The following is a 19,340-nucleotide window of genomic DNA, read 5'->3' on the forward strand; positions in this document are numbered from 1 at the left end:
ACACTCTTTATTGCATGTTGGACTTGGAAGGTGCTGCACGTGAGGACTTGCAGGAAACAGAATATCTTACTGGTAACTAGAAGATCACTGTTATGCAGTGACAGGAAATTTAGCAAAACTTTTCCCTGCATTTATTTGAACAGTAGAAAAAGGACCCAGGGACTTTTGAACAAAAGGATCCAGGTCTCACTGGTTTTAAAGATTACTAGTCTTTCCAGATGGCAAGTGATGCTAAAATTAAGAAATGGTTTCTAGGCCAAAATCAAATCCAGGTCACACGGGAAAGCATGGTCAAAAGATAAAGCCATGGCGGTGACAGTAAAATTTTTTATTAAGATCTTAGAAAGATCAAGGATAGTCCATTGGCTTGCTGTCTAGTCAGACAAATTTCTCTCTTAAGAGATAAATGGGTAAGTATGACTCAAAGATCCTTTCTAGCAAACAATAAGGGTTCTAATTCATGGAAAGGCTTTGTCACTCAGGCACCTCCATAGGGTCCAACGTAGAGAGGATTTATCTTGAAGGGATTTTTTGTCTAATTCAATGAACCCCCAAAAGATTCATGGGATACCCATAGTACTGACAAAATAAAGAGTTCTATATGTAGAAACATCAAAAGTGTGAACTGAAGAAAGAGAGTCGGAGATTGTACAGTGAGAATAGGCCTTTGAACCCTTTGAATTCTACTGGCAGGAAGCCAACCAAGAGTGCTGCTTAGAGACAAGTACGTGCTGCAGTGCACAGAAAAATGAAGGATAACTCAGAAGGTAGAACCAAGAGCCCAGGCGGTATAACTGAGAGCCATGGGCAAATATTCTCAGCCTTGAGCCTAATCAAAGGCTGTTAGTATTTACCAGCTAGATTTCAGGAATGTGATGGACCAGTAACTCCTTTATTTAGTGCATTTTCCCTCTTTTTTTTTAACAGAAATGTCTACAGGAGTTTTCTCATCCCTCTCTCACCACTCTGTGTTAGGTGTTGGGGTGGGGGTAAGCAACTGGTTTCTTTAGTGTCACGAGTCTGGAGATCAAGAGGAAATAAATCTAAGGAATCTCATTTGCTTTTGCACTTGATTTGTATGATGAGTTTCTGGACTTTGGACTCATGCAATGAGGGAAAAAGAATTTGAGGTCCTAGAAAGGGGTTGAGTATATATTGCATGACAGAGCAACATGAATCATTGGGGTCCAGAGGGTAAACTGGTAGAAGGCCCTCAATAATCTTAGCTACCTTGTATTCATTCTCTTGGGTAATCCCATTTCCTGAATGTGGACTGGACTTACTTATAACAGTTGGAATATGGCAGAAATTAGAGGATGTCACTTTAAATATTGGTTATAAATACAGACTATGGCTTTGATCAGAGATGTTCTTCTCTCTGGCTATCTCTTAGATAGGTCTTCCTGGGGCCAGGCAGCTGCCATGCTGTGAGGTAGCCCTACAGAAAGGTCTATGTAGCAAGAGACTGAGGTCTACCAATCACCACAGGAGTAAGCTTGGAAGCAAATCCCTACCTCCTCCCAGTTAAGACTTAGATCAGACCATAGCCCCAGCCAACAGCTTGGATACAACCTTTTGGGTGACCTTGAGCCAAAGGTACCCAACCAAGCCACTCCTGGGTATCCATGATCCTGTAAGATAATAAACGTTTGTTGTGTTACACTGCTAGGTTTTGGCTAATGTATTGTGCAGCAACAGGTAACTAATACACAACGCTGGTCAAGTAATAAAAATTAGCATTATTACTATTGGGACAAATCAAAACCCTGTTCTACCTGAGAAGATTCAACAAGATTACAGCATCATGTCTGTGATGTACCTAACAAAGAAGCATATCCTGAAGTTGTACATGAGGAAACATCAGGCAAACCCACTATGAAGGACATTCTAAATAATCACTGGCCAAGGATCCTCAAACCTGTCACAAAATCAAGAAAAAGTAAGGAATTACTCCAGATTGAAGGAAACTAAAGAGATATGGCATTTAAGTGCACCATGTGATTTTGACCTGGAAAATTGTGTTAGTAAGATATTATGGAAACAACTGATAAAGCATGAATGGGGTCTAAAAGTTAGATCTCAGTAACGGATTAATGTTAATTTCCTGATTTTAGTAATCGCATTTTGGTTATACATAGAGAATATCTTTACTTGTAGGAAACAGCTAACATTCTGTCTCCAGCTTCCTGGCAAAAATTCTGCTTATAGGGCACAGACAGAGACCAATGAGACTGTTCCTACTATACCACTTAAGCTGTTCTCTGTGGCCATGGCTAGCTCATATGGTAAGATAATGTATCTACTTTGCAATTTCTTGATCTGTCTCCCTATATGCCCTATGGCCCTTCCATGAAAGCAAGGACGTTTGGAAATTCATATAAGTTTCTAAATTATAATAATGGTGTAATAAGTTAATGTTAGGTGTAGTCATCATTTTCACTATTTCCTTTGTGGAGTTGGACTATTTAATTATGGCCATGTAGAAAATATTCTCTGTTTAAAAACCTTCAAAAATCGGGCGCCTGGGTGGCTCAGTTGGTTAAGCAACTGCCTTCGGCTCAGGTCATGATCCTGGAGTCCCTGGATCGAGTCCCGCATCGGGCTCCCTGCTCGGCAGGGAGTCTGCTTCTCCCTCTGACCCTCCTCCCTCTCATGCTCTCTGTCTCTCATTCTCTCTCTCTCAAATAAATAAATAAAATCTTTAAAAAAAAAAAAAAAAAAAAAAAACCTTCAAAAATCTCCACCAAAAATTTCATCTTAACACTTTTCCCCAAACTTCATATAAAACAAAATAGAGTTCATGGAAAAAAAAATAAGGGGGTGTATATTAATTTTTTAATAGTCAGCAGTGTAATTCTCTTTAGGTGCATCTTATTTTATTTACACTTATACTATTTCTTTTTCTTTTCAGTCAGTGAGTAAGAGATACCTAGTCCTCAGATTTTATTTTAAACAGGGTTTCCCATCCTCAGGTTTATAATAAAATAAAATAAAATAAAATAAAATAAAATAAAATAAAAGTAAACATTTCAAGGTCTTAACCAGCTCATCTGAGATTGAAAGCTAAATTTAAGGCCCAAAGACATTTTAGAAGCCACTAAAGGGTATAACTAGTTGCAATTAACTTTGTTCTAAAGAGACTGGGAGTCATACCTACTTTCTGGAATTAGAGTTCAGTTTTCATATAAAAATGAAGATCAGATAGTAAACAATACTGCATAAAATTATTGTAGTGGTTAAATAATAAAACAGGGAATACAAATCTTGAGGTGGATCACCTGGCCCCTAACTATTGCTCTGGAAACGGTAGGTCTTACTACATAAATTATGATTCACAATTGGCATTTATAAAACGTGTCATAGAGACCTAGTTATGAATAACCCAATCAGCTGCCTCAAACTGGCTTAGTTCAGGCAGAGGAAGATAAAACAAGTATGAATAAGGGTTTAAAGATGTTACACCTGTCAGCTCTCTAGGAAAAGTTACTGCAACCGCATGCCATACCCATGCATAACCACTGGTATTAAAGAAGATCGTTATTGTAATTCAATGTTACTGTAGTGATCTTAAAGAATTTAGACCACATTCATAACGTCCAAATTTGTCCCCAAGGAGAAAGTCTAAGTTGGAGAATATCTGGATCATTAGGTAATTTCCTCGGGTCAGGGTTAAAGCAACTTATCTGTGAATATTACTACCATGGCATATTGCATGCAGCACAAGTTAGTAACAAAGTGACCTTTCTCTTAAACAATTCATAGATTCACTAGAATTTTCTTCAACTTTTTGGAACAAAATATATTCCATAGTCTGCTAAGTCTTAAATGTTGATTTTCCTCTGAAATTTCTACCCACCTTGCTCAACATCCGTTCCATGCTTAATCGTTTATCACATTTTCGGACACACAGTCTATTATTGCTAACTTTACATTTGCATAAGAAATTGTTTTGATGTCCCAATATTTCTTGTTTTTTTTTTTTTTGTATTACAAAGTAAGCTATTTTACTCCATGTATTTGTAAATTGGTTGCTTCTTCTCCATCATTGTCAATAATAACACTGTCAATTATTGGGAAGGGGCAGTTATTTCCTAGAGAACGCTCAAACACAGATCTATAAAACTGACAGCGAGATGTGCTGTGACAGTAGCTATGTGGTCTAATACACCATGGTGAACTCCATCTGGTCTTCACCAAAAGTAACTTTGATATTCCAAAGAAAATGACACAGAGGCAGGAAGTGCTTAGAAGGGATGCGGGAGAAGAAGATAGACAGGAGTAATCGTTGGACTAAGTGATTGCCAGCAGGGACCATTTCCATATGGTAAAGAGGGTGTGCTTGGGAATGGAGCTCAGGAGCTTAGGAACACAAATATGATGCCTGGATGGATGCACGGTAGTTTTTCATTAGCTTTAGGTTGGTCATGTAAAACCAGAAACAACACATGCCACAAGCCTAACTGGGTCTCCTGTGTTTTTGGTTCTGTGTAGAGGCAGGATTGTGGGGAATGGCAAAAGTAGTAGGTGGTAGATATTTAATTTCTAATATTTAATTCATAAGTGGCGTTTGTATTTTTTAGGATACATTTGAAAAAAAGGATATTATGTAAATGTAGTCCAATAATACCTGGGTGAACCCATAGCATGCAATGTGGTATCACGTTCAAAAGAAATACTCCTTTATTATTATTAAAAAAAAAAAAGCAGGAAGGGTGTGTTGAAAATCAGTTTAAGTATTTGGTGGAGTCTCTTGAATAACTGATGAGAAATTTCAGTAATACCATATGGCAAAACATTTAAAGAACTCATTCTTCTCTAGATCTTTCTGATACCTCAAGACAGTACAGCAAATTATGTCTCACCCCAATACTGCAAAAGCTGGGATCACTTCGTTTTCTCACTTACCTACCCTGATTTTCCAGATTTATTTCTCTCTTCAGGCGCTAGCTGCGAACTCCTTTATATAAGGGTTCAGACTCTGCATTCCTTCCCTTTATCCAAATTGGCACAACAAAAGACCTAATTATTTATCTAATAAGACAGAATTTTCTAATAATGTAGAGAGATGTGCACGTCTGCTTTAAGGATGTTGTTTCTGTAATAGTCACTGAGGGTCATAAATTCATGTAAATATTCCAATTTACATGAAGTAAGCCCTGGATTGAACCATTTGGGTACAAAGGAGCCTTGTCTTCTTAAAAGCCTTACTTTCTCTCAAAACAGTACCTTCATTTGTCTCTCCCAGTAAAATCAAGGCACAATTAACAAACTAGCTCTCCCCAGTTTCAGGGGCTACTTTTTAATAAGATATACTTCTTCCCAATTGTACTTCTAAATCTCTAGCAATCAGCACCATGTAAAAAAAAGCAGCTCAAAAAATGTAGGAAGAATTGAATAACAGATTAGCAGCCCTGTGTCTGTACACTAATGTTTAAAATCTAAGCAAACTACTTTGAGCTGATTTCTCAGGTCATGGAGAGAATATGATCTCTGAATACCTGGTAAGGTCACAAAGACAATTTCAAGTGAACTTGGGGTAAATCCATGTGACAACTCTTAAAGCCACTAACCTGCTCCTGCCCTCGGTATAGTTTATGCATGTCTGGGATGGGTGTAGAGTCAGCAGATGCTCTCTGAGGAATGTCAGATAGGAAAATTAGCAATGGCTCACAATATGAGTTTCAAGTTGTAACCTCGGAGTGATGGGTAGCTTTATCTTACAAATGTGCTAGACACCAGAAGTTACTTTGAAGTAGAATAAGGCTTTGGCAGTGGTGACTTTGGAATAAAAGTTATTTAAAATTGTCATGAAAGCTATCTTTAATTCATTGACTTCAAAATACATATCACAGAACTTTTAAATTTAGGTTGATATTGACGTGTGAATTTATATCAAATTTAAGTTTTAAGAACGGTAGTGATATTATTGCTAATTGTAAATTTATTCTAATAATGTGTTCACAATAATATTTGCCTCCTGATTTGATGGCATAGCTAGTATGGGTTACTTGTAATCAAAAAGAAAACAATATCATCCTTCAGGAATCTCTATCTATAGCTACAAAGGATTCAACACACTCCTTTCTGGACCACTTCCAGACTTGTATGCAATACATGCTTTGGATGATTTACTTTGAGCCAAGAATTACTATCTGGTATTTGTGGGTATGGTAGTTACCTTTAGCTCTATGTAGGCACCTGGAATTGTAATGACAATGAATTTTAGTACAAATTGAGTTTTGTACTTAATTACAAAGGAATTCTGTGAGTTCAGGTAAATGCAAAGACTGGAAAATAGTAACAAATGTTATATATCCTAGATATGTATGTATCTATTTGTATATTTAAAATGGAGCAGAAAGGACAAAACAATGAAAATAATGTGTCTTCTGTAGTGGAAGAATGATCTGGCCTACAGATAAGATGTTTACATCAACCTGCAAAAAATAAATGTTGAAAAGGCCCCATAGCACCTGACAAAATTTTGATTTGCCTACTCACCCACAGGAGACATTTCTGGGACACTAGCAACGTAGGGTCCATCCAAAAACTTTGGCTCATTATCATTAATATCCTGTACTTTGATGATGAATTCCGATTCAGGCTCCAGGGGCTTCCTGGTTTCTATGTCCACAGCCTGAGCACGGAGTGTGTAGAAAGGTTTTTCTTCTCTATCCAGGCTCCTTATTGCATGAATGTCCCCTGTAGTTTCATCAATGGTGAAAACGGTGCCAGCGCCATCTCCTGAGAGGGTGTATTTAACAGTGCCCTCTCCTTTATCTAAGTCAGAATGCAGCTTTTAGGGGGAGAGAGAAAGAGACAGAGAGACAGAGAACACCATTAAAGGGATGGTCCCATATTAAAAATACTTGCAGTATAATTTTTTATCAGAAAAGTTAAAGAAAAATCTTATGGTTCCTTTTTCATTGTTTTTCTTTCTTCTTCTTTTCTTTTTTTTTTTTTTTTTACTAACTATTTGATTATAAACATTTTAAAGACACAAAAAAGTAGAAAAATGCATAGTCAACATTTATATATACATATATATCCCAGAGATTCTATCATTTACCCTTTAATCGACAGTTGAGCTTTGAACAATGCAGTGGTTAGCGTTGTTGACCCCTGTGCAGTGAAAATCTGTGTATATCTTTTAACTCTAACAAAACTTAACTACAAATAGCTGTTGACTGGAAGCCTTACCAATAATATAAACAATAAGTCAATTAACACATATTTTGTATGTTATATGTTTCATATCTTGTATTCTTTCTTTTAAGATTCTATTTATTTATTTTAGAGAGAGAGTGGGCATGAGAGAAGGGAGGGGCAGAAGAGGGTGGGGAGAGGGAGAGAATCCCAAGCTGACTCCGTGCTGAGGGGTGAGCTCAAGGCAGGGCTCAGTCCCAGGACCCTGAGATCATGACGTAAGCCGAAACCAAGAGTTGGACACTCAACCGACTGAGAACCCGGGCTCCCCTTATACACTGTATTCTTACAATAAAGTGAGCTAGATAAAAGAAAATGTTATTAAGTAAACAGAAGTAGGAGAAAACACATTTACAGTAATTGTATTGTATTTATTGATACCATAAGTTTATGTATTTATGAAAACAATGCATAAAAGTGAGATTTAACCTCCATGAAGTTTCAACCCATTTTATTCAAGGATCAACTGTATTTGACTCATCTCATATATAGATCACATATCTACCCTTCCATTTGTCCTTTTGTCAATCCATCTTATTTCTCAATGTAATACAGAGATTGTCTAAGTACAGTCCTCAAATACATGAGCATGCATAAATAAAACTAATTTGAATATCTGTATTTATTTCTTTTATACACTTTTGGGCATAAAATTTTCATAAAATGAAATGCATTAATCTTAAGTATATTTGTTTCACTTTAAGTAATTGTTGTAATAAACATAAATGAGCTCATCAATGCCAAATCAGAAACCCTCCTGAATATCCTGAATAAAAAAAACCAATGACCTGAATTCAGTGAGAGAGAAGGTAAAAGAACTCAGAAAACATTGAACCATTTTGTTTGAAAGGAGAGGATAGTTTTGGCATACCAGATGGTTTCAGATATGTGTAGTAGAGTATTTCATTTTAACAGGCTGTCCTTCAATGAGTTATTCAGTATTACTCAGCCAAATGTTGGATAGAATCACCAATTATCCTTTCAGATTCACAGACAAATGACTTGCTCTAATTCATTCTATATATTTGAAATCTTGTAATATAGAAGAGTTTTGAACTTCTGCTAATTTCTTCAACACATTTCTAATTCATTATATTATAGCATGTAATAAGATACACATAAATAACACAGGGGAGAGGACCAAACAGAAGATAAATTATCACTGTGATACTGTAGGTCACTGTTTTTCAAACTGGAGTCCAAGAATTATTTTTTTAAAGATTTTATTTATTTATTTGACAGACAAAGAGAGAACAAGCAGGGGAAGCAGCGGAGGGAGAGAGAGAAGCAGGCTGCCTGCTGAGCAAGGATCCTGATGCAGGGCTTGATCCCAGGACCCCAGGATCATGACCTGAGCCGAAGGCAGACGCTTAACTGACTGAGCCACCCAGGTGCCCCTGGAGTCCAAGAATGAAAAGAAGATGACCATAGTCTTCGAAATCCATGAAGTATCCAATAATGTATATATATAATATAAATATTACATTATTTATAATTCTCTAAGAATATGTATATTCTTACAAATATACATTTTATAAATAATATAAATACACACTATATTTAAATTATATAGCATATATAGTCTTATAAATGCTATTTTTTATTCAGATGCTGATCTAAAATGTTTTAACCTATTCCTACTCATTTGGGTAGGGTCATCTGATTTCAGAGTCCACATTTTTACATTTAAAAGCTCCTTCCAGTCAACAAACCAACCAAAGAAAAAATGTTAAGCTTCTAGTGTCCATAGTCATTTGGGCTATGCTTCAAAATTTGCATATAAGCACAACATTCTTGCAAAATTTGCAGTAAGAATGTTCTGTACTTTTTTTTAATATTTCAACCCACACACAAAAAAGCTTTGAAATATTTTAAATTACATAAATATCCTTTTGCAAATAGGCTCTCTGTGTATTAGTATTAGTAAAATCAAAACACACACACACAAAAACAAACACAACAGTGGCTACATCTTTGTTCTTAATCTCAACATTCTGGTTTAACTTCAGTAAAATAACATCATCCTTCAAATTAATGTTATTAAAATGAATGTGTTCATTTTGTGAATTTGTATTTACTTCAAAATTTGCTCTGAAAGTATATTTTTATAAGAGCATAACAAAGAATTGATACCTGGGTAAGTGTTACAATTAAAAGAGTAAAAAAACAAAAAGAGGCACAGGATTTCGATTTTTCTTTCAAGTTTCCACATATTTTACTCAAGTCTAAGGAAAATTGCTATAAATGACAGGAGGGAGATTTCCCCCCTATTTTTTTTTTTTACAAACTCTTATGAAGCACAGGAAGTTTCAAGTGTAAAATCAAGCTGTAGATAAATGTACTTTGAACTTAGGAATTTCAAATTACATATTTCACCCATACTATTAAAAATATTCAACACAGTGGGTATTGCTTTTGCTTTTAAATTTATCTAAAGATATGAGACAGGCAAAAGCTCAATGCAAAAGCAAAGACTTTATAAACTGCATCCATTTTGCCAATGGCTCAAAAGAATACATGGTAATATTGTGGGAAATGAGTGAAAATTCTAAGAAGGTTTTTACAATGTGATCCAAGTAGAGTTACAAAAAAAAAAAAAATCCTCATTTAGCTAAAATCAGAACTATTTTCTTTTCGAACTGCCATAAGAATAGAAAAGCAAATGTGTTTTCAGCTTTATCCAACATCGAAATTAAATTCAGTTGCTGTTTCTCCTTACTTTTACCTTTTCCTTCTAATTTAAGCTGAATTTTGTAGAGATTGAAGCTTCAGAAGAAATATGTGAGAATACGTTAAAATTTTGAACTGAAAATGAAGTTGATTAATGTAAAATTCGTGAGAGGATTAGAATTTTTAGAGCAGTTCACTACTTGACAATATCTCACAGGAGACCACCTCCAATATCCTGCATTGTCAGGCAATATTTAAAATTAGTTATCCAATGTTGATTGAACTGGAACATGAATGACTAGCTTAAAGTATAGGTATTTTTCCAACATCAGTTCTAATATTAAATAAATGACGGCCTGATGTGGGTATTGTAGATAACTTCTTTTATCCTTTCAGTACACTTTCAGTTATATTCAGTATTTTTATATAAATTGCTTTAAAAAATACATATAACTGAAAGAGCATATATATGAAAATATATTTATGTGTATTTTTATATTTATAATATTCTCTGACTATATATACATATTACATTATATAAAAAATCAACACTTTCAATAATGAAATAACATGATCTTTTTTTATGATCACTTGAAACTCTTCAAAAAAATTTTTTTTAAAGTAATCTCTATCCCCAATGTGGGGCTCAAACTCACAACCCCATGACTGAGAGTCACATTCTCTACCAACTGAGTCAGCCAGGCGCCCCTTTTCAAAACTATTTTTATTTTTTTTTTTAAATATTTTATTTATTTATTTGACAGAGAGAGACACAGTGAGAGAGGGAACACAAGCAGGGGAGTGGGAGAGGGAGAAGCAGGCTTCCCGCTGAAGAGGGAGCCCGATGTGGGACTCGATCCCAGGAACCTGGTATCATGACCTGAACCGAAGGCAAATGCTTAACGCCACCCAGGCGCCCGAAGGATCATGCATTTTAATATTTACTTATTTACCTATCATTATCTTTTTTCAGGGAAGTGGCCTCCATTCTGAAGTTGTCTGCTGAAATAAGAAACTTCCTGAGATGTGTTTCCAGTCTTTACTGTTCTGCCTTAGAATATCTTTTTAGTCTTAAAATACATATAAGGAAATGTGGCAGCATAAAAGTATGCCCTACTTAATATAGAGATCTTTGTAACATGAGTTACAAGATCTTCTGCCTGTCATCTCTACAAACACATTCAATGCAAGGGAAAGGTTCCTTGTTCAGGATATGCTTCAGCAAATTTTTGTGTAATAATGGCATGTAAGTTGTAGTACTCATTATCAGTTTTTGAATGATTACAAAGCCCACAGAATGGTTTAATATGATGGCTCAACAGTTAGTGCATGTGATTTGAAATAATGTTATAACGCTTGTATTTACATAAAGATCCATCAGATAAACTAGCTAAAACTAGTATGAGAAAATTTTACGTGCTTTTCTTTGGCTGAAATAATCTCCTTATGTACAAAACAAACTACTTTTGCTATATTCTCCTTGGTGTACTTATAAAATACTTAGTATTTCCTTTTTGGTAGTTGCTTAATTTCCCATTCATGCTTATTCTGTTCTCAGAAACATCACAGTGGTCATTGTATTACCTACAAAGCCATTGGATTATGTTGGAGGCGTTGCTTATGGACAAAAGAAGATGGGACCCAAAGATGATCTATAACTCTGCCTGAATAATGTTGTAATGCAAAATTTCTCTCTGAAACCCCTGAAGGTCCAGGAATATTTGACATTCTATTCTGTTCTACTCCCTGAGGGGACTCATTTGTTCTTCCTAGCTTGATTGTTGCCATTTGAGCAGGAGGAATACCACTTGACAAGGTTGGGAATTTTCTTTAACAGCCCAAAGTGAGTTGAGAACTCCCCTGCCTGGGTTACAGACCCAAAACTATTTATCATCTGGAAGTATTTCCCCTTCTATTTAAGGAAGTAGAAATCCATTTCAAAAAGGCCCATATCTCCCCCGAGGTATGCCAAGGAGAGCAAAGAAGAACAAAGACTATTTTTAATGCTTGGGAGCAACAAAATCTGATGTGCTAGGATATATTATACATCCTGTTAAAGAAAAAATATGCTTTTCACCCGATATTCTCTTTCTTTTTTCTTTTTCTCCTTGAATACTGCATGTGTGGTTACATATGAGGGGTATCCTAACTCTTCTTTTAGATTGTCATATTTTACAACTTCAGCTCACCCAGATTACATTATATCATTGGAGAGTGTCACAACATATTAATAGGTACGCCTGGAGAAGTTTGAGAGGTCATTGGCGTGGTGCCTGGATTTGGGGGAAAAAATATGGGAGAAGGTTAAAATAATTTTATCCCTACATTTCCAAAGCTGTAAAACATTTTTCACAAAACCAGGTTTTAGGTAACAAAACATTCCCTGACAATAAAATATTCTTATCAAATTTTCAGTAATGAAATCTCTATTTGAAATGAAAGTGAATTTATGCATGATTTCAAACATGGTTGTTTTTCAGAGTACTAGATAGATTTGTATGATTTATTCTACATTCAAAATAAATTTTAAAAGATGAATTTTAAATAATAATTATACATTATTATAGTTAGATGTCAGTCATTAATTTATTGTTACTTGTTACTATTTCTCCATGTTATTGCTTTTAGTATTAGCCCTTACTGAATACCAGGCATTATGTTACATATTTTAGAAGCTTTATTTAGTTAAACTAATCAGTGATATGCTAGCATGATAAATAGAATAAATGGAATCTCCATAATGAAATTCTTTTTTTTTTTTTTTTAAGATTTTATTTATTTATTTGACAGAGAGAGAGAGACAGCAAGAGAGGGAACACAAGCAGAGGGAGCAGGAGAGGGAGAAGCAGGCTTCCCACAGAGCAAGAAGCCTGATGCGGGGCTCGATCCCAGAACCCTGAGATCATGACCTGAGCCGAAGGCAGATGCTTAAAGACTGAGCCACCCAGGCGCCCCTCCATAATGAAATTCTAATAGTTCAAAATGTAAAATTTAATTTTCAAAAGCTACATGTTCTATCTTAACTTCTTTGTATAGGCATCTAATAACTCTAATAAATCAGACAGAACCAAATCTTACCTCTAATGTAAAACATGGAATAATTGAAATCCATGATCATGAACACAATACATTTGGGGTTAGAAGCCCAAACCTGTTACTTCTTACCTGGATGTTACTGTATAAGTTACTAAATTTCTTTGGATGTCAGAATCCTCATACATAAAATGTGAATTCTAACATTTATATCATAAAATTTGGAGGATACTGTAGAGAATTTAATTTCACAATGTCTATTTCCCTTCATTTCTCTCCATTTACATTCGAATGAGCCCAGTATAGCAATATTTGTTTCCATTTACATTAATTTATATTCATAGATACAAGAAAACTAATTGGATCCAAAATAATGATAGAAAACACTATCAAGCTTCTACTTTTTTCAGGCAATATTCTAAAGGTTTTATATGTCTAAAACCACTTTAATCCTCAGAACAACCCTATAAGGCAAACCCTACTATTATCACCCTAATTTTGCAGATGCATAAATTGAGGCACAGAGAAACTGAGTTGGCTCAAGACACAAAAAGACACAAAGCTAAGATTCAAATCAGGTAGTCTAACTCCATGTATCTTTGTGACTAGCACTTCAACTAAATCAGTTCTCTTTTAATTTGAGCCATATAATGTCATTTTTCTCCCTTAACTTTCAAAACTGGGTCTCCCTTAAGAGGAAAAGACAAATAAACATAGAATTTTTGGTCAGAACTACATATACCAACTACCCAAGTATTAGTTTTGTAATACTAATACAGTTTGAGCAAAACCAGGTTACATTATTATGGACACATTAATGAGAATAGTTTTATTCAAGAACGCTTTGTACTGCCTGTTAGTGATTGCACCAGGCACTAGAATAGAGAACGTAACAGTACTTGCTTTTAAGGAGACAGGAGTCCAGTGGGGAATAATTTGGATCATAGCAAAAAAGATATTCATTCAAAACACTGTGTCTTGGGGCACCTACATGGCTCAGTCGATTAAGCGTCCGTTCTTGATTTCGGGTCAGATCATGATCTCAGGCTCCGCACTCAGCAGGGAGTCTGCTTAAGATTCTCTCCCTCGCCCTCTGCCCCTCCCCTCGCTCTCTCTCTCTCTCTCTCTCAAATAATCTTTAAATAATAATAAATAATAAATCTTTAAGAAAAAACCAAAATACTGTCTTTCTACAGTTTTGAAAATTAGGAAATTTAGAAAACTTTAGAAAATTGCCTGAAAAAAGCAGAAGCTTTCATAAGCATATACTGTAATAATTAAAAAGCACGTTATATTTGTGTTTTTATTTAAAATACAAAGCGATATTACATTTATAATTAGGAATCATCTGAATAATATACTAAGTGTCAATTACATATTTGGAACAATTAATAGTCAACTAGAAAAAAGTGAACAAAATTTATGTTAAAAAATATAATTTACTATTATATCAACAAAATATTTCGATGAAAATTAATTTTTTCTAAGGTTCTACACATTGTTTATACCATAATTTGCTTTGAAGCATATAGAAACCCATTATATTAAAAACATAATGGAATAACTTCATTTCATTAGAGAAATAGTCATGAGCACACGTGTGCCTTCTCACAAGAACTAATAATCAAACAGATATGTGCATGTGTGTGGGAACATTTAGACATGTGCATATCTGTGTATGGCAGAGGAAAAAAGAGAGGCACAGACAGAATCTTTGTATGTGTTTTCATGTGCTCACGCATGCACATTTTTGCAAAATGAATAAAAGGCCAACTAGATATGCATTCTATAAAACAACGCTCTTAAGGACACAATCTGAAAATTACATTATCTGCTTATTTCAAAGGTGGTTTGAAGGTGACTCATTTTCTGTAGCGTGCATTACTGTGGGGATTGCTTTATGTGTTAAAGCACAAAGCCACCTCATTGAAGTCTTTTATTTTCCTTCCTCACTTTACAATAACTACTTTAAATGGATTTTGAAAATATAATATCACAAATGCAGAAAAAATAAATCCAAGTACTTAACCGGTTGCTTTCTTGGTATTGTGAGTCAAGCTGTTTCGTGTCAGTTTTACTGTTAAGAATTCATATCTCAGCCTTATATCCTATAACAGTTTCATAAATATTATCTTATTTGCATGATAATTTATACATGAAATATTCATTTTTTTGCCCAATAGTATGAAAATGCTAAATTGCAATGTGCTATTGAGAAATAGAAATAGTGTCTATTCTAAGAAAGGCAATAAATTGCATCTTGTTTCTAAATACAGGTTAACCGAGATGTTTTTCTAAAATCTCTCATTATAAGCACATTAAAGAAGGAATCATTCTCAGGGTTCACTCGTTTTCCACTAAGGAAAACAGAATTCCCAAGAAACTTCCAAAGAGATAATAGTTCCACTTTGACTTTGACTTTAAAAGGAAAAGAGTAAGCGATTAAAAAAAAAAAAGAAAAAAATGCAAACAGTTCTCACAGATGCTGGAACCTCAATTTTGACTGCTTTTAGCAAATATATATTATTGGATGCCTCAGAGAAATAAATTGATTTCAAGCTATTGCAGTTTTAAAGGTCAAAGTTATTTTTTTTAAAGGAATTCAGGATTATAAAAGCAGATGCTTAATTTGACAGAGACCTTAAGTGATGAATAAATCTCTCAAAGTTTAATTGCTTTTCGGAAGAAACTGAATTGCTTTGTTATTAAATTTTCCTAATAATTCATGGAATCCATAGAACTGTGTGTGTATATGTATGTGTAGCACATTTTCCTAAAACTGACATGAATATTATAGATTATATAGTTGCATTATTTCCAAAATCTAAAAAAAGAAAAAGAGTTTGTTTACTGATCTCATTCACTACTTTAAACAACTTTCTCTCTCTCTCTATATATATATATATATCCTTGGTTTCTGATTAAGATAAGCTATATACAGAATTTCTGAGACTAATCAGGGTCCAATCATACTTCATTGTATTATTTTAGATCATAAAACTTATGCATATTCAATACAGAATTGAATCCACATCAAGCCTTAATTCTCAATTATGGTTGAAGTCCAAAATATGGTGTGGTAGGCAGGATTCTACCATATTATCCAAGGCTTCTCTCCCATTAGGGTACATTCCCTGAATATTCCCCAGGACTGTGAAGACTATGAATTTAATTCTTACAGTTATATTATGTTGGGTGGGCCCGACCTAATCACATGAGATCTTTAAAAGTTTAAAATTTCCGCCCCCCCCCCCCGGGGGGGTAGAAAGAGGAAGTTAGAGACACATGCTCTTGCTGGCTCAGAAGAAAGCAGTCATATTTAAAATCGCTGATACAGAGGGGCAACCTTCAGGAGCTGAGGGCAGTCCCACCTCACCACTAGTAGTATCAAGGGGGCCTCAGGTCTACAGCAAGGAAATAAATTCTGCCAGCAGTCTGAATGAGCTTGAAAGCGAATTTTCTCCCCCTCAAGAAAGAACTTGACACCCAGCTGGCACCTTGGTTTCAGTCTTGTGAGGCCTTGAACACAGACCCCCGTTATTCTGAGCCAAATTTCTGCCTACAGAACTGTGAGTCTTAAGCTGCTCCATTTGTGGGAATTTGTTGTGCAGCAATGAAAAACTAGTACTCGTAAGTAATTAGAGAAATCTAATATTGTTAATTCGTTTTTTTTTAAATCATGACTTTTGATTAAAAAGAGATTTTGATTTCTTGGTTATATCCCTCTACTGACACCAATTCTTTTAAGGTTCCTGAATCCCGTGCATGGAGTAGTGTTACCCCACATGCAAGACCAAGCAACTCTCAAACAGCAACAAGATGTCTAAGAATTCAACTCAATTCTGACACTACCTGCCTAGAGATCGCATCAGATTCCACAGGTTAAGGGCTCAGTCCTACAAGACTATCTCCCTACCCTCACCTCAGACTCCAGTTGCCAGCCCCAGATGTTCCTACACCTGTGCTTCTGACTGATCAGCTATAGATTGGAGCTTCCAACAGCCTACTCTTTAGGTTCTTTTAATTTGCTAGAGTGGTTCAGAGAACTCAGGGGAACACTTACTTACATTTACCAGTTTATTAAGCAATATGATAAAGGATATGTCAAGAGCCAGATGAAGGGATACATAGAGGAGGTATGGCTTACATGCTCTCTCCAGGGTGCCATTCTCCCCAGTCTCCATGTGTTCATCAACCCAGAAGCTCTCTGAACCCAGTTTTTTGGGGCTATTATGGAGTCATCATGGCATAGTCATGATTGACTAAGTCATTGGCCCTTGACTGATTCAGCCTCCTACCCCTATCCCCTTCCTTGAGGTCAGGGGGTAGGTTTGAAAGTTCCAACCCTCTAATCAAATGGTTGGTCCTCCTTGCAACCAGCCCTTGTACTTTGGTGGGATCCAAAAGTCACCTTCATTAATAATGAGACACTCATGTCATCTTTATGGCTCTCGAGCATTTTTAGGAACTGTGGATGAGGACCAAATATATCTGAGAAATATATATTTCATCATCTGATGACCAAATACATATTTCTTATAAATCATTATGTCACAGTGCCTCAATTTTCTGATACATTATTTAATTTGTTTGCTTGTTTAATTTTTCCCTGCGTGTATCCCTACTCTACCATTTCTAGTAAATACATCTGCTCCTTCCTTTGTATAAATGATCCCATACAAATTCACCCTTTGAATCTAGTAATAATTTTAATCACTTCACTTTGTCCCTTTGACCATTCTATGGACAGAGATTGCAGGTCTGGCCAATGTTATCATCTGCCTTTCCAGTCAAAGAAGTAGCTGACTACTTCGATAGTTTCCACCGCACCCTATACCCTGGACAACATAAAGGAGGTGTCTTGAAAATAGGAGAAAATTAAGTCTACATACAAAAGGAGAATGAGAGAAATAAGGGGAGGAGAGCGGGAGTCTTTCTGACAACATCACATCAACTCCTGAAATCCTTTGGACTTTTCTTCATAGAATGAACTCATAAATCTCCTACTCTGAATTTGCTTTTGTCAGTCAAAAAAAGAAACAAACAAAAAAAGAAAGGTAGGGAATCTGTCCTTCTACATAAATCATTATTAAAAAAAAAAAAAAAAATAGTGCAAGGGCACCTGGGTGGTTCAGTTGTTAAGCATCTGCCTTAGGCTCAGGTCCTGGGATCGAGCCCCACATCAGGCTCCCTCCTCGGTGGGAAGCATGATTCTCCGTCTCCCACTCCCCCTGCTTGTGTTCCCTCTCTCACTGTCTCTCTATGTCCAAAAAATAAATAAAATCTAAAAAAAAAAAAAAAAAAAAGTGCAGCAGATTTTACTGTTGCTACCTCTTCATCTTCTATGCAATTTGAAACAACTCTGCTTCTTGTATTAGGTCAATGTGAAATATCTGCCAATCTGAATTTGGGGATAAGGGAAACGTGAGCAATTGATCTCTGTAGGCTGAGCTCAAGATCCAGGGCGGAGTTTTCATCCAGTAAACTGTTGTCGGAAGTCAGACGAGTTGTGTTGTCTCATTCTGTACAGACATTTACATTGTGGCAAAGGTCTCTGCTCCTGCCATTCAAATAATGACAGTTAATTAAACTTTAATCAAATGCATAGACTCATTCATTGTATAGCATTCCATACCAGTATTCTCTAAGCCAGGCATTCTAAGGATTTATCCTTAACATAGAATTTCTTACAATGAACGCTTAGCAGCTACTCATTATGCAGGATATAGAAAGAAGGAAACAGGGCCATGGTTCGCAGTACCTTCCCAGTCCTCTTCCCCAACTCAGAATCACGGGTGCACACTGGAAAAGTAGCAATCCACACAGTGCTTTTGAAATTCTCCGCTTGAACTTTATGGTACCACAATTTAACTGCTGCCTAAGCCCAATCCCCTACTTTTTTGGGGGAACCACTTTGGGCTGAGCATAATTTTCCTTCAATTCCAAGTTTTGATTCCTCTCACATAAAAAAACAAAAACAAAAACAAAAATAATGTATTTTAGTTTAAAACAGGCTGTATTTATTGCCTTATAAAATGTTGAGTACTTTTGCTTCTATGATCCCTCTATGCGTGCAGAAATAACAAGATTTCCACTCATTTTATATCTTGAAGCCTTCTCTGAGAAGTTGGCATATGATTTGCTAGTTTTGAGTACACACTTGCTGCTAATGATGCTTGAAATTTATTGGTCCTGTTCATAGGAAGGAGAATAATAAGGCATTTGAACAGTCAGCTCAGATATATATCCGTTCACATACAAAAAAGAAAAAAAGAAGAAAGAAAAGAAAAAAGCTGCCTATCTAATGTGTAAGCTGTATCTTTTGTGTCCTAGAATAATTTCTACCATGACTCTTGAACTGGCCACTCAGACCATTGCATAAATCCTTAACTGAAGATACTGATCACTCTATCTGCCCATTATGTTGCTCA

At 35.6% G+C, this 19,340-nt stretch overlaps 1 protein-coding gene across 9 annotated transcripts in view; it reads right to left on the reverse strand.

Annotated features, from left to right (window-relative positions):
• Window positions 1–19,340, reverse strand: part of CDH12 (cadherin 12) — a 1,003,710-nt gene that overhangs the window by 178,470 nt on the left and 805,900 nt on the right. For all 9 annotated transcript variants that reach the window (XM_032415438.1, XM_032415433.1, XM_032415430.1 and 6 more), the window contains one exon: window positions 6,502–6,796. In XM_032415438.1, coding sequence (XP_032271329.1) covers window positions 6,502–6,796 — 295 coding nt within the window. The remainder of the gene's footprint in view (window positions 1–6,501; window positions 6,797–19,340) is intronic.

The sequence above is a fragment of the Phoca vitulina genome, unplaced genomic scaffold, assembly GCF_004348235.1.
Source record: "Phoca vitulina isolate PV1807 unplaced genomic scaffold, GSC_HSeal_1.0 scaffold17, whole genome shotgun sequence".
NCBI lineage: Eukaryota > Metazoa > Chordata > Mammalia > Carnivora > Phocidae > Phoca > Phoca vitulina.